At 34.2% G+C, this 22,254-nt stretch overlaps 1 protein-coding gene across 3 annotated transcripts; it reads left to right on the top strand.

Moving 5' to 3' along the window:
• The first annotated feature begins 1,137 nt into the window (after positions 1–1,137).
• Positions 1,138–22,117, top strand: Mi-2 (chromodomain-helicase-DNA-binding protein Mi-2 homolog). Of its 3 annotated transcripts, XM_068773890.1 has the most exons (20): positions 1,138–1,320; positions 1,736–1,806; positions 2,184–2,306; positions 2,426–2,567; positions 9,176–9,321; positions 10,193–10,366; positions 11,163–11,348; positions 12,023–12,175; positions 12,574–12,699; positions 13,187–13,362; positions 14,114–14,237; positions 14,360–14,509; positions 14,895–15,067; positions 15,799–15,973; positions 16,100–19,546; positions 19,704–19,898; positions 20,214–20,376; positions 20,932–21,080; positions 21,747–21,795; positions 21,866–22,117. In XM_068773890.1, the coding sequence occupies exons 1-19, from the start codon at positions 1,284–1,286 to the stop codon at positions 21,753–21,755; spliced, it is 5,919 nt and encodes a 1,972-aa protein (XP_068629991.1). In that variant the 5' UTR covers positions 1,138–1,283; the 3' UTR covers positions 21,756–21,795; positions 21,866–22,117. The 3 variants fall into 3 exon arrangements, with proteins under 3 accessions (XP_068629991.1, XP_068629990.1, XP_068629989.1); XM_068773889.1 differs by lacking the exon at positions 21,747–21,795 and having other exon boundaries at positions 20,935–21,080; XM_068773888.1 differs by lacking the exon at positions 21,747–21,795.
• Positions 22,118–22,254: the final 137 nt, after the last annotated feature.

The following is a 22,254-nucleotide window of genomic DNA, read 5'->3' as shown; positions in this document are numbered from 1 at the left end:
AAAAATACCTTATTAATTCGCAATTATGAAATATTTACATAAAATTTAAAGAAATATTTATGGTGCTTTCTTTTTAGCATTAAACATTTAGTTAAACTATCCTCGTCTTCTGTCAATAAATGCTGGAGTGTATATTCTGATATACTCTACTACTTACTGATTTTACGATGCCGACTCGACTGATACATAAATGGGTAGAAACACTCCCTTATAAGAAATGTATATATAATATGTTACGTAATGTCCTTAGAGTATACAACTTAGTTGAATTCATATAGTTAGGAAATAAATTAAAGGATTTCAGAATATGGGAAGTAATTGATAGAATGATGTACTAAAAACAATAACATGTAGCTTGGTGCATTATTTTGTATGGAATATGCGATAACTGTTTGATATTAAAACAAATGGAATAAGGCTTTTTTCTAACAAGATACACGATTTATCGCCTAAAACTTCGATGTGTATTGGTGGTGTATGATAATTGGTCCTAAACGTCTGTCAAAATATAAACACTCGAATTATCGTCAAATGCCGTGGATATTGTAAATGTTTTTCAAATAGGGCTTTCTTTTTGACTACAGATTATTCCGAACAAGCGTTCATCGTGGTGATCTAAATGGAAGCTCATGCCTTGTAATAAGAGGCTAGATGCTACTATTTTAATATCCTAATATTAAAAAGCTTCTACCCATAAGTCAAAGCAGGGAAATTGTAGAGATGTTGAAATATCATTAAGGATGTATCTATATATTTAGGATCATAAATGTCAAAATCCTGTTATAGGCACGTACATACATTGAATTGATAAATCTAGAAATCGGTACATTAATTTTTCATTTTAATTTCAATAGCCAAAGATTAAGCATTATTAAATTTTGATAATTACGTAGAAATTTAATTAAGAAACTGGTGCAGGTGAATAAAAGCAAGAGTGTACAACCTAGATATAAACTAATAAATAAATTTCAACCCTATGAAAATAAGAAATAAGTAATGAGTTTAAAAGAAATACAACAAGCTAAAATTAAATATTTCTTTTATTTTACCGATAAATTGGGTTGTTCGTTATATGTCATAAATGGCATCCCAAAAATTTCTTTTTCTCTCTATGCATGCAAGAGTGAGAAAAAAATATGTCGCTATTCCATGCTAGTTGGTCGTAGTGACGGCGGCATCAATTTCTGAATTAATTACCATTTGTCGCAAAAACTGCGCGTCCTTTATCTTAAGTATATTAAATTCATTCATCCGTGTTCAACTTGTGTTAAATAGTTTTCTAAATGGCATCGGACGATGAAGTAGACGGTTCTTTTGCAGGTAAACGGTTAATTTTGTTACTAGCATGTCATAGGTAAGCCGCGAATAGCGGTATCATATGTTTACTTGCGGTAAGCAATTAAATATCTGGAGATTTCGGGTTTAGTGATGCTGTGTGTGTAACATATTGATAAGATTTATGTAGTGCAGTGCTAAAGGACACGTTTTAATAGCACAATGGCGAGTTTGTTGTCGTTCGGTTGTAAATATTTTTATGTGGCAGCTCGTGACAGAAAAGAACATGCATTACCCCTCATTACTACTTAACAAAATGGACGCCGCCAAACAAAGGGATTAGTGACCTTACCGCGAGCATTGCGCGTGCTTTGGGAAAAATGGTGGTTCCTCATGAGATGGACAGGTGTAAAGCATGCGGTGAGTGGTTTGACCAGTTTTATGCAAATTTTTGTTACAGGCGACGAAGACGTAGAGGAAGGCGAGGGTCAGAATGAAAATTCTGGTGAGAGTGATGAAGTACCACCAAAGGTAAATAAAAATTAAAATATTTTATTACGTTTTTACTAAAATAATTGTGAGTTGAACCCTGACTTAGAAAAAAGGGAAAAGACATTGTTTTTTTTTATTATCAATATTAATATTGATTTTCAAACTGATATTTCATTGAATATAATAAATGTAGTGATTAGCAATGTTTAATATATTATTATTAGCATCCAAAATGCATAATAATAGTATGAATTCACCAAATACTTTTTGAATTCTGAGAACCATAAACTTGAAATTTCTAAATATATTCCAAAAATTTTAACTCTGAATAAACTATTAATCATAATATAATAATCATTCATATGGCTAATCCTCTATTAAAAATTTTGTTGTTGTTTCAACCTTATTGTTTTTAGGAAGATGATGATTATTCACCAGAAGATGGCCGAAAAAAGAAAAAAGGAAAGAAGCGAAAGGCCAAAGGAGAAGAGAAAAAAGGAAGAAAGAAAAAGAAGAAGCGAAAGAATGAAAGTGAAGATGTAAGATATTTACAAAGCTCAATAGAATCACTTAAAAGCTTAATAAAATTATATTATTTTAATAGAATTCACTGAACATAAATAAATGCAGTTGTTTTCATTATAACTGTTTGTTGCAGGATGATGACTTTGGCCTTGAAATAGAGGCAGAAGGTGATAGCGACTATGCCCTCAGTGCAATGTCTTCAAGTAAAAAATCTCGTAAAGGCAGAGGAAGTAAACATAACACTTCCACATCAGCACCATCTGATTCAGGTTCTGGTGAGTGGCTATATTACATCTATATGTATAAATTATTAATAAATAATAATTATTCAGGTTTACACAATTTTTTGATAAACATGTGACATTCTGTTCATTCATTTAGACTTTGCAATTTGTGTAATGGTGAACTTGATGCCTTTAGGCACTTTACTAGTCAAACCAAGGTGTTTCATAGATATATGTAAATATAGGCAGATGTTTAAATGTTATACAAAAGTAAAAATATAATGTAAAAATTATATGAACATATGCTACATATACATAGCAAGTACTATACTTATTACATAATTTCTCAGAAACACTTGAATAAACTTATAACATGTAAATAAATTGAGAGAGTTATGATTATTCTTTTGTGAATAGGTCTAACCTTTTAGATCATGTACCGGTTTGTTGACTCTCTAATTCTGAGGGGATTAGATTGTGTTAGAAATAACATAGGTGTTTGAAATCAACACGAATATAATTAAGTGTTTTGTTGGGCTTTTTCTTTGCACATGAAATTGAGTTATATTCTAAGAATAGAAAAGATTAAATTGGTCATTTCTTTCTTCAAATTTTTCCAAAATATTATTCGAAATATTATTTTAAACAGATAATTTATATTATAATGGATGATGTAATTTAAAATAAATTAAACAAACAACGGAAACATTATTCAGTTTTTTGGAGGTTTTAAGGATCACTGACCTTAAGTTTCGATCGCAATATATTAACTGCTACGTCACCTATTTGATCACGTGACAAAAATGGCGTCGATTAAAAAAAATAATTACGCGATGAAATATTTTTTAAAAAATATTAAATCTATCAATATCATAAATAGTATTTTCTTTTTTAATAAATATCTATATTGAGTTTCAATTACCAATTAGTAATTATTAAAACTATACGAATTTTATAATTAACCTAAAATTAAATTTTAATTTTTGTAATTAATGTATATATTGAATTTATAGTGAAGTTGTGTTATGGTTTGTTTGTTTTAATAGGCATGGTTTAATATTGTAATTGTAATCAAAATAATTATAAACTATTTTTTTTAATTATGACATAAATGACACGGAAATAGTGGTGTATACTTTTAAGTAAGTTTAATGAGATTTGATTCTTGCGTAATAAACGCAGCAAATCAATAGGTAGTCACGCTACACGAAAAGCAGACTACCTGAACACGAGGCCGGGAAGGCCACGCCTTCACAGAGTATTGCTAACATAGAGACTATGTATTCGCCGGGCAAAGTATACAGGATGATTGTTTAGAGGTTTAGAAGCTTTAAAGAAATGAATGTATAGCCTATTTGCTGGCAATTAATATATGTTACACCCCATTCAAAAATCATAAGTTTCAGAAATAAAACGTTGTCAAAAATAGGATTACTATTACATATTAAAATTATTTATCGTTAACTTTGATGCCTCTGCAGACAGTTTCAATATATCGCTTTATATAGGGTGATAGGAAAAAGGTGTGAAAGCATTAAAGCATTTTATTGACAAAAAGATCTATACATTCACCAGTTTTTCGCTTTTTAATCACTTTTTTGTAAGTGAACGAAAGGGACGGATGATTGTAATGAGGTTCAGAGACTAAAGAAATTCGAAGACCGGTTTACATGCCGCTATTTTTTTTCTCGGCGGACGAAAAATGCCTGTCCGATTTCTTTGTTGTTGGATTTCTGATGAACTTTCTATAAATGTTCTCTAAACGCAGGTAAAATAGATATGATTTCAAAAATACGATAAATTGTAAAGTAACAGAAACAATCAACACGAAAGTAAGATACTCGAAGAAGGCACATAAATTCATCCTTTGCTTATCTTCGCTAAAACTAATAAAGGTATTTTGTCCATACTCCAGCCTCCAAGCCCTGCGAAAACAGTATAGACTTGATTTGATAGCCCAGTGATAGAGCGCTAGCAGGCTGTACAGACAGACTTGCGATCCTGCGGTACAATCTTATATATATAATTCACACTGTGCATTAATTATATAGGATTGCCACATCACATCCTCTGCGAACCATATAATACCATACCATAACCACAGTTCGATCGTCAACCCCCCTGCCAAGCGTAGTGATTATGGTATATTCCGCTATAGATATCTTCAGGGAATTATTGGGTGTTTTTAGGCTAAAAAATTAACAGATTAGATTTATAATTATTAAATGTTGCCGGCGAAGAAGTCATTAATTTGTTAAAAATTGTTTCGTAACTTGAAGTAACATAATTATAGCACTTAACTAAAAGTATAAATTTGTCATTTGTATCTCGTACATATTCGTGTCTATACTACGGTCATACTTAATGCGCAGTTTGGTAAATGTAATTATTACAAGCAGTACAAAAAATGTAGTACAAATTGCATTACATTATTTTTTGTTTTTTTGTTTTCCTAATACAGAATAGCTTTTATGTCATGCCCCGCGCGCGGATGCCGGAACCAATCGATCGAATAGAAAGAAAATACTTGATAGAGTTTTCGAAATTTTTGAGGTAAACATTTCAAATGTTATCGGTTGGCATCGACTAAAACGGTTTATTAAACATAGGTCAATTAATATTTTTCGATATCACGTGTTACCTAAATTTGTAATCAAAAATCTCTAGCAAAGCTTGTAACGTTTTAGGTTTAATTTTGTAATATAAACAGAAACGTGAAAACGTAAAAAAATTGATTAAATTTATCGCCAATGATCGGTGTACAACACAAATTTACAGCTACTAATTAATTATTCTTGAGATATAATGTATACCTTGTTTCTGACGCATAATACCACGGGAGTATATTTAATTCTTAAGGTAAACGGAAAAGAGGAATAACATACTAAAAATTGTACAGTAATTTTTACATTATATAATAAAGAGTGCATTCAGTGAGAAAGAAATTTTAGTAGTGGAAAATAAGCGTTCGACAGTCTGGTATAACGGACTCATATGCAAGTTATACGATTCTGTTATGCTGGACTTTCGAGAGATCGGATGAGATCGGTCTTATACATTGGTTCTATACACGCTCTGTACAGTCCTTATTCCACGCGTCAAAGGTAGCTAGCTCGTATTTGCAAAAGTCACCTGCATCTATACTTTAGGCGTCGTTATTAACACTTCCACCGAACGCCTCAAAACTGCATCAAACGTCCTAAAACAAAAGTCCAAGAAATAGAGATTCAAAGTGACTTTCAGCAAAAGTGCGGCAATGTTCTCGGAGCGTAGCTGTTACCTTTCAAATCCAAATTCGATCATTGCCAACCCAGTGTTACGAGCATAACAAGTTAAGTCTTCTATCTAGGTATCGTCCTGAACGACATGACGACAGGCATCGTGTAAAACATTTCACAGCCGTTCGAAAACCAATCAGCCTAGTCAGAATCGGGATCGGCTTTTGTATCACAGAGATCGCCAACCCCGAGCATTCTAGATAGCATCGTTGCTTTTTGCGGTAGCGTTTTTTCCATCATTTCTTTTCTTAGCGCTAACGCTTGCCGTAGTGGCTGTAATGTTAGCCAGTATTGGCATTACAATTTCTACGACTTTGAGAGGGGCAGGATGCATATGACGCTCAACTTGAACTTTGTTTTTTTAATTTGAGGCCCCGGAGGTGGCCCCTGCTTGGGTTATCAATGACAAAACGTTTAACGTTCGCGGAGAGCCAAACCTCAACTTGTTCGGTTGCTACCTAGTTGACTTTTCGAAATGGTTGTACTGTCAGTGCTACCATTTTTAAAAAGCGTAAGCTCATGCAGAAGAGGCGAAAGTAACTCAGGAATGATTCTATTTATAATAACTGGGAGCTGTCGTCCCCTGTATTTAACGTAAGCTGTTTGTACGAGTTAAATAAACCAAGTATGGCCTAAAACAAAAAAAACCGCTACTAATCCGTAATAGAGTCCCTCTGAAATGTAAAGGGTCGTATTTTCGCACAACATTAAAACGATAAAATCTACTGATAGATTAAAATAAACCGCAAACAAAGGGAGTATTAATGGTATTACTTTCTTTTGAAGCTTCGACCGCAGTAAATCACATATGGATTAGTCTCGTAATTAAAAAGTTTTGAACTGTTAGCGAATAAGCTCCTTTTTTAATATAATGATTGAAATAAATTTACTTTATCTTCGTGACAGTGTAAATATAGTACGAATTAATTTTATTTAGTTTTAAAGAAAAGTCAATTTCCCTCCAGTCGGAAGTGTGTTTATGAAATTATTTAAAAATAATAAAAAAATATGTAAAAAAGTATCGCCTACTTCATTTATAATATTTTGATTGACTGAAATATTAATAAAGAATATATCAATATAAATATTGATACTATATTTTTGTTTGTCGACAAAGATATTAATTTTTAAACAATATAGTATTGTATATAAATGTACGTGAATGACGTTTACTCGATACTAGTAGACTGAAAGGCCTTGACACGAAAAGTTATCAATACTTTTTATTGGCCTGTGTCGTCTAGTCTCGTAAGATTTAATTGCATTCGATCGGCTTATGAAACGTACAATCTTTGTCTAGTATTACTTGGTTATTACGGGTTACTGTTGAGTCTAAACATATCGTCGTATCGATATACGAAAATTGTATGACATTGTATGACATGCAATTCCGTTATGAGTTATACCGGACAGGTGGTTTCAATGCGATCTTCAAGCACATTTTAGCAACTTCAACACATTTCCTATAATAAATATCACTAGTTCCATTGGTGTAATTTTCAACTTCGGTTTTATGTATTTACACGTTCCGTGCCACGGCAAAATTTGAAGATTTTGCATTCAGGCTGCGTGTAGCGTATACGACCCTCAATTTAAAAATTAAAAAAGTCGTATAAACGTATGCTTTACACTTTTTCAATACTGCAAGCTATAATTAGCGGGAAAAAGTTATACATTTTAATATGCATTACGTACGCGCATACGTGATGTGAAGTTGTCTGTATTCGACCCTACAATTAATTTTTTAACAATCCTTTGTTTTTCAATGAGAACTGCAAATGACCTTAACGGAAAGTACAGCGGGGGTCGTATATGCCCCACCTGGCATGAAATGTGTTAATATATCCTGTATGTCTGTTTTTTTTAAATTCACTTACTGATATGATCTTATACGTCAGTGTTGCTTGTTTTGAATCATTGTCACATTTACGTTAAGAAAACCTTTCCTTAACTGTTTTTGAATATCTAGTATACTTACGCAGTAAGTGTTAAGTTTCAATAAGTAGTAGCAACTATTTTCACCTATGAAAAGTCAACACGAAAGCTTGTAGATAAACAGTATAGTTTAAGAAAAACAGTGTAGTTTGCAATGACAAATAAATGTTACACTAGTTACGTACCGCGATTAATTATTTACTTATGTCGTTTTGTTCGCAAACGTACATGACAACACGGACAACTTCATTTAAACTATAGTAGTAACTTTATCATTTAATAAATATTATGTTCGTATAAAATATCTCAAAATCTCATCGATTCTGTCGTATGAATTTACCAAAAATACGAAATTACTGGGCTAACGGGTGTGTAATATTTTGTATTTAAAAATAAGGCATTTATTGCATGACCAAAAGTCATTGTTTCTCATAGATTTAAGGTGACAGAGAACTTAGGGCGTTTAGCCCGAAGCTCTTGTTCTGTTACTAAACAAAGCTTCCTTGGGAACCTCCGCTTGAGCTATTGGGTAGCTTTAGCATTCTTAGATAGCTTCGCCGGTTACCCCTTGAAGTAAACAGGCTTGGTTTCTCTTTCAATGGTGCCTGAAAAGGAAAAACTACGGCCAATCATTTGCAATTGTTAGGAAATGTAAAATAAATATTATTAGCATGGGAAGACAGATTGAACACATACATCATTGTAGATAACAAACCTCATTCTGAACGTACAATTGATAGCGGACTCGGACATTGATGATTATACGTAATACCGTCGCTACATTTATAATTCATAGACCTAGTTATAAATAGCTTTCTCAGCTAGTGATAGGTTGATGATATATTATGATAAACATTTAGACGAGACCATCAGGGCTTTGAAATACAGATTTTACTCAGTATACCTTTATCATCGTTTTAGACGCAACAAGTTCACTGTTGGACATAGATCTTCATCTATCTTTGCATGTATTGTTTTGATTTTCTTAATCATTTCGTTAGAGATTAAAAAATATATTGAAATGCCATAAGAGCAGAGTTAATCTATTAAAAAAATTATTGCTTCAAAATGCACAAACATTACCATGTTTAGTTTAACTAACATTCACTACCATAAAAACGCCATATGTTAATTATTGTTATAGTTTATAGTATGTATATGTGTATAGCTATTATGCAAAAATGAGGTAATTTTCCGTCTGTTGCGATATACGCATATATTACACGTATATAAATACTTCTAAGCGTATTTTTTTAAACATGAATAAATATATATATACATGAGGTACACAAATGATTATACAATACGTTACATGGTTTAAAGATTTCGGGAAACTAACGGGTTATCTTCCCAAAGCCATTTGAATATGTCGCGACTTATATATTTATATTTTTAAAAAATAATTTTACATATATTTATTGTTTATTTTGCTTTCTTTTGTTTCAGGTATGCCCACAGTTGAAGAGGTGTGCTCTTCGTTTGGCCTCACAGACGTAGACATTCAATATAGTGAAGCTGATTTAGAAAATCTCACGTCGTACAAGTTATTCCAACAGCATGTCCGACCACTTCTTGTCAAAGAGAATCCAAAGGTATGATGCCTAAATTTAGGAAATTTTACCATTGTATACATGATGTAAACATTTCTTAAATGGTCCTACGAACAACAATAGGTATTTCCATTCGTCAAATTTAGGTAATTCTTTAAATTTATTATATTGATTGTAAATAAATGAATTGGTATTTATAAGGATCTATAAAGTACTACTTGATTCGACAGACGTCCTATTTTATAACAGCTATTAGTAGTCAATTCGAAACTTAAATCGAACTGTCCAAACACGCGAAATTCATAACGAACTGTTTTTGACAGTTAACATTATAAATTTCGCGCGCAGTTTAGAAAGTCATGATATTTTGTGAATTTTTTTCAAGTTTTTGTACGATTTTCTATTTTTTTACCTTCCATAAAATTTTAGGACTTATTAACTTTTTAAAAAAGAGGAAGTCTTTAGTCATTCTAAGATTACTGAGTGACCCAGGGAAATGGGGTTATTTATTTATTTACACTTTTTACACATACAATTTACAACGGTGAACATACTGAAGTCTTTTTATACAAGTTAAACATGTTTACAAATATCATATAGTATAATGAATTCCTAATATTAAAAAAATGTATGTTGTTGTGTTATTTTGAAATTGAGCTTGATTACGCGCAACAGTAAAGCTCAGCAAGTAATCCAAAAGATTATGTATATTTTTTCAAATTTACTGTGATAGTTATATTTAAAGTATGACGGTAATACCATATGCTTTAAAATTTTTGTTAAATTATCGAACACAAAAATTACGTAATTGTTTCAATTCAAGATTTTCCTACAATACGCCGCTTATGTCATGTTGTTCCAATTTTATAAAAGGAAAGTGAACAAAGAAATATACCTCAATATCGTCTTACAGGTGCCGGTGTCGAAGTTAATGATGCTGGTGGCAGCGAAGTGGCGGTTATTCTGTGAAACAAACCCACATCTCAGCGGCGGCACGCAGACTTTAGGATCAGAGGAAAACACAAACACCTCCACGGCGTCAGATTACGCACCTAAGCCCAGGGCCGGACGCCTGACAAAAGACAAGGTATAGTTCCCCCATATTTATTTTTATAGGAAAATTTACTTAAGAATATGTATGTTATATTAAAATGCTGTTGAACAGTTCATAAAGCAATTAGTAATTTTCTTGCATATATACCCCATATTACTAATTAGCCATTATCAATTAATCTTTATTAAACTGTTAATGTGAGTAGTTGACAGGCTTATTTTTATTTTTTTATAAAATCAGTTCCTGCATCGCCACATATAAAAATTAAATAAGAAATTTAAACGTTAGTATCAATTTTGGATGGAATTTAGGTTAAATCGAATTTGGTTTCTCTTTATTTTACGTACATCATCATTTTATCCATAAGACATCCACTGCTGGACATCAACAATCAATAATTTATTTTAAACTAAATTCTTTTTCATATTTTTAACCACATTAAATATATTGAACATAAAAGTGAATTATGCTTGTGCAATTAATTAGTATCTGTAATATTATAATTAGTTCAGTTAATAATGTCCTCATATGGTAATGATCGTATGATATATAATTATATATATATATATATATATATATAATATATATATATATATATAATATATATATATTATATAATGGATATTATGTATATATATATATATACATAATATCCATTATTTATGTTATATATACACACAACTTTATTTTCAAATTTTGGGAAAAATTTATATATCTAAATGACATAATTTTATTTTAAGTAGACAATACCATGAAGACAATGAGCATTGTATCCATGATCAATAGACGTAGTGACGATATATGGGATTAATGTTTGTCATATTTACAGATAGAAGATGCTACCGACGAGCCTGAAGAAGAGGAAGAGGAAGAGGCAAGTGATGGTGGCACTCCAGCGCCGCGAAAACGTGGTCGCCGGCCAAAGCACGGCGCGACGCCACGCGGGAAGCCCGGCAGGAAACCCAAAGTACCCACGCTCAAGATTAAATTCAGCAAGCGCAAGAGAACGAGCAGTGTGAGTTTATTGCATTACCTCGCGCTCTACGTTTGGCAAGCTATCTATTTTCTTAGTCGCACATGTTTAAAGCTAGCCAGAAAAACAATAGAAACACCCAATTCAGTGAAACTGTACTCTGTGGCCTGGCTTGATGCTTACCAGGGGCCCTCGAGCTTCGCTGCCTTGAGAGGTTTTAGGCTAAGCGCCCTTCGTGTGCGCCCTGTCTTCAGACATTTATACCCAAACATTATCTTAATTTTACATGTATGACCACAGTCTTGCTTATTGTACACTCTTTGGTGAGATTAAATTTATCACAATTATTTCCCTAAAAATTTCTTTACAGAAGTTAAGTTTAATTATAGAAGACAAGTTTATGTATAAGAATTATCAAATAATAAATTTCATTTTTTATTTGTTAATTCTTATATTTAACTTTTTTGAATGACTAGTTTGTTAACCTTTACTTTCATCTGTGGAGCTTGTCTAAAGTCCTATTGAAAGTCCTATTTAATAAAATCTTGCATTGTGGAATTTAAAAATGTTTATTTATATTTTTATTATGAGACTACACTTAGATATTGACAAAAGGCATGCTTGTAAACTTTGAAACTTTTGAAATGTGCGAGTTAAATTTTTAAATGCTTGGGCACATTATTATTTATACATTAAAAATATGTATTATTTAACAGGAGGAGGAGCACGAGGGCAGTCCTGGTGCAAATACAGACTCTGATGCAGAATTTGAACAAATGCTGGCTGAAGCGGAAGAACCCAAACCTTCAACAGCCACTACAGCAGAGGAGGGGACTGCACAGCCCAAGGATGAAGATCCCAACGCTCCAGTAAGTTATAATATATTTTGCAGTTTTGCATAAAATACTGTACTAATGCATTAATATGTTACCATAAAATATTATCAATTGTAACCATTGAGATGAATAAAGATAGAAGAAGCAATATGTAATTTTTAAAAACTGACTATAATTTGAATGTAGTAATGAATGTTTATTTATTTGAATGTATTTATGTCTCAATTATTTGTCCTTTTGTCCTATACATATTTTAACTTCAGTCTTCTACCAGTTTGGCCATACTTAATTCTATTTCACATATAAGTGAAATGTCTAGTGAAAACTACAGGAGTATGTGTATTTTGACATAAATCATAGACATTTAAATTTGTTCATGCGAGTTATAAAATATACAGGTGAATACAAATTATAACAAATTTTAATTACAGCAACAGCCAAAAAAGAAAGCAAAGACAAAAATTGGGAACAAGAGCAAAAAGAAGAAGAAACTGAAGACAACAAATAAATTCCCAGATGGTGCAGAGGGTGAACATGAGCACCAAGATTATTGTGAGGTAACTACTATAGTTTTGTTTGTAATTTTATTGTTTAATTAAAGACTATGTTTAAAAATGTTTGTGCACATTATGCTTAAAACTGAATTTCGGTTATGGAAGGTAAAATATAACAAAATAGGTTATAAAAATATACTGTCACTATTTTTTCACCATTGTATATTATAATAATTTAAGATTAATTAACAGATGTAAATTTAATTGTGTTAAAAATGTCTTATAATTAATTTTATATAATCAAAAATCGATTCATTTAAAATGTAGGCAAAAGTAACTAAAAGAATGGGATATCACCTGATGGTTAGAGATCATTTTAATCCATAAATATTAATAGATCAGGCTTTTGCAACTTGAGAAATAATAAGTTCCCGCATCACACAAGCTGTCGTCACTTTGAGGCAGTTTATTACATTTAGAAAACAATACTGGTAGAACCTACTTATATGGTCCTTTGGTAATCAGACCTTTCATCAATTTATATTTTCAGGTATGCCAACAAGGTGGAGAGATTATTCTGTGCGACACTTGTCCACGGGCATACCATTTGGTATGCCTGGAGCCTGAGCTAGAGGAGACTCCTGAAGGCCGGTGGTCATGTCCACACTGTGAGGCCGAAGGTAACCAGGATCAGGAGGATGATGATGAACATCAGGAGTTCTGTAGGTAAGTTTCAAAAGAAAAAACAAAATAATAATTAGAAAATTTGGTTTACAATGCACATGACATAATTCATAGTTTTATAAAAAAATTGTCTCTCATTTGACCCTTTTTAAAATTTACACATCTTTAATCATTATCAACCTATATGACAATTTTTAGAATGCATGTAATATTTACTTCACTCTTTACATTTAGTTATTTTTGTTTATTTTCTATGAAAAATTAATTATGAAAGCAATGTACCGCGTATAATATTATGCAATTGCCTTGGAGTACAATTATTTACCGTTATCGCAGTCTGTTTCAATCAAAGAGAGTAGAAAACAATAGTATTAGTTTGTTTTGTTATAAAGAATTTTGCAAATTATTAAAATAAATTTGAACGACACTTCATGATAATTCTTTTTTTTTATGTACATTTAACAATAATTTACATTATTATTATTATCTGAATTAAAAAATAAAATCAATATCGTTTTTAATTACCGGTCAATTAACCGCGCGCTGTAGGCCTTTCCCTACATATATACAAGAATTCTTGGTAGGTTTAGTGTGACGTTTGATTACAAGCTTAAGTACACAAAAATGATTAATTATTTTTTATAAAACCTAAACTTTAGCAATTTTTAGAGAAAAGAGTTGTTGTGTGTTATGTTGTATGTATTTCGTTTTTCAGTGTATAAAATGTATGTCTAAATTTATGCATATAACTTTGATGACAACAATGTCTAACCTATCTCTCTTTGTTCCTTAGGATTTGTAAGGATGGTGGAGAACTTTTATGCTGCGACTCTTGCCCTTCAGCATACCATCGCTTTTGTCTCAATCCACCACTCGAAGAAGTACCAGATGGGGAGTGGAAGTGCCCTCGATGTAGTGTGAGTAGAACAGAAAAGTAGTAACATACAAAATAGTTATTATTGGTAAAAAATAATATATATAAAATATTCTAAGCTATTATAATCACATGTTATAATGTTGTATTTCACATTTTTTTCAGTGCCCACCTCTCGACGGTAAAGTAGCAAAAATTTTAACTTGGAGGTGGAAGGAGCAATCGGCTAAGTCAAAGGCGCCACGATCGCGAGAATTCTTTGTCAAATGGCATGAACGTTCATATTGGCACTGCAGTTGGATATCTGAAATACAGGTGACTTTCATTGTTTTAAATTAATTTTTTTTATTGTGTGAAATTTAAGGAAATCATATAAATAATACAAAATTAATGTATTAATATTTCTTCCATTCTTTATATGAAATGCAACAAACAAGTATGTTCTGTGCCAAAAGTATCAGATTACTTGAAGTTCTAGTATGTATGTCTCTAAGTATATTTTTAAAAAAACAGTTCATCATATAAAGCTTAAAGTCACCTAACAGGCATTCTATATAAAAATTTGGTTAGTAAGATAGTCAAAATTTTGAAAGTGAAAATGTGAACAGCAAATGTTGGTTTGATAAAGTGAAATATTTCACAGATAATCTTTGATGAAAACTGATTTTCATTTAACAACTTCTTCATTAACTTATTTCAGTTGGATGTATTCCATCCATTGATGTATCGCTATTATATGCGTAAATCGGATCCTGAAGAGCCACCTAAACTAGAGGAGGCGATGGAAGAACGAGAGGGACGTAAGCGAGCTAAGAATAAACAGCAACAGGAACAGGACTCCGATGAAAAATTACTTGAGGAGAAATATTACAAGTAAGTTACAATCTTAATGTATTAAGATTGTAAGATAGCAAGAAAACAAAGGCGAAAGATAATAAATAATCTATCTGTCAGGTAATGAACATGTGTTGACAAAAACAATGATGTCAATTCAAGTAAATACATGTTGTATCCATAGATCCAAGACGTGGTTACTTTTTAGACGTTTTTCATACGGAGGCTCTAGGTCACCCAGAGAGCAATGGAGAGGGCTATATCGGAATTTAGCTGCAAGATCGAATTAGAAATGAGTAGATCTGCCTAAGAATCAAGGTTGCCGACATGGCTTGAAGAATTGCTCATCTGAAGTGGCAGTGGGCGAGACACATCGCTTATGCAACTGATGGCCTTTGGGGCAGAAAGGCTTTCGATTGGCAACCGTGGTAGATGCGGCGTGATTACGCCCCTACTCGGTGGACTGACGACATAGTTATTGTCGCGACTAGACGCCTAATGTAGACAGCGTTAAGTTAGTCATCATGGCGATCTATGGGGAGGCCTATATCTTTCAAAGGGCGTATATTGGCTGAAAAGAAAGAGAATCAATATTATTTGATTTTACTTACGAATTAATTAGATTTATCCAGATTTTTGAATTGATTAAATTTTGGTTCTAATGATTAGTACATAAGCGTCAATTACGTGTTTATTTACTATGTTCTGCCTTTGGTTAAAAAAATGTTTTATTCTGCTTTATACACCTAATTAGATATATTCTTTGCCAGGTATGGTGTAAAACCAGAATGGTTGATAGTTCACCGTGTTATAAATCACCGCACAGCACGCGACGGCACCACCTATTTTCTAGTGAAATGGCGCGATCTCTCTTACGATCAAGCCACATGGGAATCAGAAAATGAGGATATTGCCGGACTAAAGAATGCTATTGAATATTATCAGGTATTTATTGAAACAATACTGAAGATTTTTTTGTATTCCAAAAATATTACGTTAGTATTGTCGCTACAAGACAAAAATGTGACAAGGTAGATGAAACGAAATATTAATGTTAGTTTTTTCTTTTAGGATATGCGAGCATTCATCACCTCGGAAGGCAAGACAAAAGGCAGCAAAGGCAAAAAGGCTGGTCGCAAGAGCAAAAATAAAGATGCGATAGACGAAGACGAAAGCAGTAGTGGACTACAAATTAAACTAAAAAAATATAATCCGCCCCCAGATCGTCCCACAACTAACCTTAACAAAAAATACGAGGACCAACCGCCATTTGTATATGAGACTGGAATGCAACTCCATCCTTATCAATTAGAAGGTCTTAATTGGTTGCGTTATTCATGGGGTCAAGGAATTGACACTATTTTGGCGGATGAAATGGGTCTCGGTAAAACTATTCAAACAGTCACTTTTCTTTATTCATTATTCAAAGAAGGACACTGCAAAGGACCATTCCTGGTGTCTGTACCTTTATCAACGATAATAAACTGGGAAAGAGAATTTGAACTGTGGGCTCCTGATCTATATTGTATAACATATGTTGGTGATAAAGATTCCAGAGCTGTGATTAGAGAGAATGAACTAACATTTGATGATGGTGCAAATAGAGGAGGTAGACCATCGAAAATCAAATCACAAGTCAAATTTAATGTGCTTCTCACATCTTATGAGTTAATTTCTATTGACTCTACTTGTTTAGGCTCCATTGAATGGGCTGTGCTAGTAGTAGATGAAGCACATAGGCTTAAGAGCAATCAGTCCAAATTCTTCAGGCTTTTGGCCGGCTATCATATTAATTACAAACTTCTCCTCACCGGTACACCCCTGCAAAATAATCTAGAGGAGTTATTCCATCTATTGAATTTCTTAAATAAAGATAAGTTTAATGATCTTGCTGCTTTCCAAAACGAATTTGCCGATGTTTCAAAGGAAGAACAAGTGAAGAGGCTTCACGAGATGCTTGGGCCCCACATGTTGCGACGTTTGAAAGCCGATGTGCTAAAGAATATGCCAACAAAATCTGAATTCATTGTGAGAGTAGAATTGTCGCCTATGCAGAAGAAATACTATAAGTATATTCTGACCAGAAACTATGAAGCTTTGAATCCTAAAAGTGGTGGACAAACTGTTTCTTTGCTCAATGTTATGATGGACTTGAAGAAATGTTGTAATCATCCATACCTGTTTCCGGTGGCGGCGGAAGAGGCACCATTAGGTCCACACGGAAATTACGAAACACAAGCACTGGTCAAAGCGTCCGGTAAACTTGTTCTTATGTCTAAAATGTTAAAGCAACTTAAAGAACAAGGACATAGAGTGTTAATTTTCTCGCAGATGACGAAAATGTTGGACATTTTGGAAGATTTCTTGGAAGGAGAAGGCTATAAGTATGAAAGAATTGATGGTGGGATTACTGGAACGATTCGTCAAGAAGCTATTGATAGGTTTAATGCACCAGGAGCTCAGCAGTTTGTATTTCTTCTTTCAACTAGAGCTGGTGGCTTAGGTATTAACTTGGCCACAGCTGATACTGTTATTATATATGACTCTGACTGGAATCCCCACAATGACATTCAAGCCTTCTCTCGTGCCCATCGTATTGGTCAAGCGAATAAAGTCATGATCTATCGGTTTGTAACACGAAACAGTGTAGAAGAACGCGTCACTCAAGTGGCCAAGAGAAAGATGATGTTGACTCACTTGGTTGTGCGACCTGGAATGGGAGGTAAAGGTGCCAACTTTACTAAGCAAGAACTGGATGATATTCTTAGATTTGGTACAGAAGAGTTGTTTAAGGAAGAAGAAGGTAAAGAAGAAGCCATCCATTATGACGACAGAGCTGTTGCCGAGTTACTGGATCGATCCAAAGAAGGTATTGAACAAAAAGAATCTTGGGCCAATGAATACCTCAGCTCATTTAAAGTGGCGAGCTATTCAACAAAAGAAGGCGACGGGGAGGAAGAAGTGGATACTGAAATTATTAAACAAGAAGCTGAAAATACTGATCCAGCTTACTGGATTAAACTACTTAGACATCATTATGAACAGCACCAGGAAGATCAAGCAAGGACTCTGGGCAAAGGCAAGCGAGTTCGTAAACAAGTTAATTACAATGATGGCAGTGTTGCTCAGACTGAAAACAGAGAGGATTCGACATGGCAGGAGAATGGATCAGATTACAACTCTGACTTCTCACAGGGCAGCGAAGACGATAAAGAAGATGATGACTTTGATGAAAAGAATGACAACGGAGATCTCCTCAGCCGCCGCAGTAAGAGACGTCTTGAGAGACGCGAGGAGCGCGATAGGCCGCTTCCCCCGTTACTGGCAAGAGTTGGCGGAAATATGGAAGTACTTGGTTTTAATGCCCGACAGAGGAAGTCTTTCCTCAACGCTATAATGCGATACGGCATGCCTCCTCAAGATGCCTTTAATTCGCAGTGGCTAGTTAGAGACCTCAGAGGAAAATCGGAACGGAATTTCAAAGCATACGTTTCGTTATTCATGCGTCATTTATGTGAACCTGGCGCCGATAATGCTGAAACGTTTGCTGACGGGGTACCCCGAGAAGGTTTATCTCGACAGCATGTATTAACTAGAATCGGAGTTATGAGTCTGATTAGAAAGAAGGTTCAAGAATTTGAACATATCAATGGTTATTACAGTATGCCAGAGTTGATACGAAAGCCAGTTGAACCAGTGAAAATAGCAGGCGCTGCAAGCGAAAGTGCGGCGCCGAGCCCGGCGCCTTCCACGGCGACCCCCATAACATCGGCCGCTCCATCGCCTGCTCCTACACAAGTGCCACAATCCACTGGGCAAGCGCCAACGCCCGGCGGTTCCGATAAAGATGATAAAGAAGAAGCTAAGGATGAAAAGCCGGACATTAAAGAAAGTAAAGACAAAGAGGAACCTATGGACACCAGTGATATAAAAGAAAATGACGAAGAACAGAAGAAAGAGGACAAAGAAGCCACTAAAGAAAAACAGGAAATTAAAGAAGAGAGACGCATGTCCGTTGACGAAGATCTTCCTAAAGATGACGAAAGACCTGATGACAAAAAACCTGAAGAGCTCTCAGATAAAATTAAAGAAGACAAAGATGATTCCGAAAAGAAAGACGATGCGAAGAGCGACAAGACTGAATCAGAAGCGTCGGAGAAACCCAAGGAAGAAAAGAAGGAAGACGATGACGATGACGTCGTGTTAGTTAAAGAAGAAGAAGACCTTAAAGTGGAGCGTCGTAAGTTTATGTTTAACATTGCGGACGGCGGCTTCACAGAACTACACACATTGTGGCTCAATGAAGAAAGAGCTGCAGCACCCGGCAGAGAATATGAGATTTGGCACAGGAGGCATGACTATTGGCTGCTGGCGGGCATTGTGACGCACGGCTATGGCCGCTGGCAAGACATACAGAATGACCTTCGTTTTGCTATCATCAATGAGCCATTCAAAATGGACGTCGGTAAAGGAAATTTCCTCGAGATCAAGAATAAATTCCTCGCGAGGCGGTTTAAGGTGAGATTTAATTTTACTGTACTTTATAATGTCATCTTGCTAAAGGAGATTAAGCTAATACAAACACAATTCAATATTGGATTCATTCTTTAATAACAGTATGATGTTGACCGTAAAATCGTAAAATCAGTTATGACTTTACAATAACACTTTTTAGTTATTGGAGCAAGCGCTGGTGATCGAAGAGCAGTTGCGTCGCGCTGCGTACCTGAATCTGACGCAGGATCCCAACCACCCGGCTATGTCGCTGAACGCGCGCTTCGCCGAGGTGGAGTGCCTCGCAGAGTCGCACCAGCATCTTAGCAAGGAGTCACTTGCCGGCAACAAGCCCGCCAACGCAGTCTTGCATAAGGTGAGGTCATATTTAATTTTTTAGTAACTATAATAACATTTAAATTTGGACATAACCGTTGCAAAGCTCTCGATCGATAATCACGACAAAACGATAATTAGCTTATATTAATTATATAGATAGTGTTCTTGGTTCAGGCATGGTTTATCTATGCAGTTGGCATTTAATATCAACTTGATCATGATGCATCAAATGAATAGATAATCACATTATTGTCGCCTGTAACCAACTTGATCACTTTGGCTGGAATGACTTACCTCCAGATACCCCAAATATTTAGACATTGTATTGATTGGTTATAAATGAATTGTGCAGGTGCTGAATCAACTGGAGGAGCTGCTGTCTGATATGAAGTCGGACGTGTCGCGGCTGCCGGCCACGCTGGCTCGCATTCCGCCTGTAGCGCAGCGCCTGCAGATGTCGGAGCGCTCGATCCTTTCGCGCCTAGCAGCCACCGCCGGTAACCCTGTACCCGCAGGTAATGAAATCCGGGTGTTTATTTCATATTTGTACTTGTAAAGTTGGTCTGTTTCATAATTGAATTGATGGATTATTTTTTACTTTGCGTTAGCAGGATAGGAAATATAATAGTAGGAATATTACCAAGCATGTATGTGTATTATTGTCAGTAATAGTCGTAGCTTATAGTTAAAAATGAGATTAAGATGTGAGGTAGCAATTAATACTAGAACAGAGATCTAAATAACTGTAACATTACCATCATCATAGATCTTTCAGAATATTTGCAACATAGCTACCCTATATTGATTATATACTGGGCTATTTTGTATGTATTTAACCATAATAAATAAGATTTGAACTTAATTTCTGTTCTTTGAGATATACTTTTAAATTAGTGTTTATTGATTGTACTTAGAATATTGACTTTAATTTTTAATTTTTCAAATGTATTTAGTAAGTATAAAATTAATTTTCCCTTAATGTAAAAAGGTAATATTTCTAAATTAATTGTGTTCGTGTCTAGTTAAGTTTTTTTTTTTCATTAGAGATGGTTACATGTGTATTTTGTCAGCAGCACAAATGGCGCAGTTCCCAGCGGGTTTCCAGGCGAGCGGTACTCTGCCTGGCTTCTCACCGGCAGCGGCCGCGGCGGCTAATTTCTCCAACTTCCGACCGCAATACTCTGTGCCCGGACAGCCCACCTCCACCACCTCGTCTAATGTAAGTGCTTACTCGCATATTTTCTATGAAGAATTCCATTAGTTACTTAGTTAAGAGTAGTTTTTCAGCTTGTGGTATGGGTAGGCTCTTCACAAGTTGGACCGACGACATAGTTAAGTTTGGAGGAAGTTGCTGTATGCGGGCAGCACAAGACATCGTGGCGATCCTTGAGGGAGAACTATGCCTTGCAGTAGGCGTCTAACAAGCTAAAAAGAAGATGCAGCATATAGAAAACAATTCTTTCATTGTCTTGGGAAATTTTACTGCTGATGATAATATCAAATTATGTGGTGAAGATGCTACTGCAACTTCTATATTTTTTACAATGATTACATTTGGATTATTCTTTTATTCAATTATTACTAGAAAAAGACCTATTGACCTATTGACTAGACTACAGATAGGTATTGTTAATAAGAGACCATATAGATGTCAGTTAAAATTGGTGTGCCATCAAGAAATAAGTAATTCATCCTAACTGATGTAATTACTAGTTAAGTTCATACCAGACTGTATGTCGCAAGCAGTTAAAGCACAGGACTTCGGTTTTGTACAGACTTGGAATGTCACTTACATGAGATGAACACTGTGTTATGTAGTGTTAATAAGTGGTAAAAAAATATTATGTATTTGCAAATAGTCAATAGCAATGTTTGTTTATTACAGAAATCCTAAGCCTGCGTAACTTATACAACGTAACTCAATTTCCCTGCAGGTAAACAAATCGTATTTTTAATAGTTTAATAATGATTTACATGTTATTGACCATTGATTTTGTATTTCAGGGGCGGATGAAACAGTCGCATAGATAAATATCCTAGATCTAAGCTTTCCAAGATTCCTGTTCCACCTTTGGTTTGAAGTGATAATTAGTGATTAGTGCCGTATGTTAGTTAACACTATTGCGTCATTTTAAACAGAACTCTCACATTATTTATTTCATTCTGATCTGTATGAGTATTGTTTTATTGCTAAGTGATTGTGGACTTATGAAATCTTTATTTTAAATTTACCAAAAATGAAAATTGAATAAATCATATGATTTAAGTGAAAACGTATTTTTATTTGTCCTATTCTTACAATTCTATCTGAAAACTTCCTTGCTTAACGGGGGACATTTCTTAGACTTATTTACAATCAAGTGTTAGAACTGAGTTACTCAACAATTTTAATA

The sequence above is a fragment of the Battus philenor genome, unplaced genomic scaffold (assembly GCF_028537555.1).
Source record: "Battus philenor isolate CCGP_79_NKW_IND1 unplaced genomic scaffold, ilBatPhil1.0.hap1 SCAF_6, whole genome shotgun sequence".
Lineage (NCBI taxonomy): Eukaryota > Metazoa > Arthropoda > Insecta > Lepidoptera > Papilionidae > Battus > Battus philenor.
Note: the sequence above shows the minus strand (reverse complement) of the source record. Positions and strands in the feature narration are given on the sequence as shown.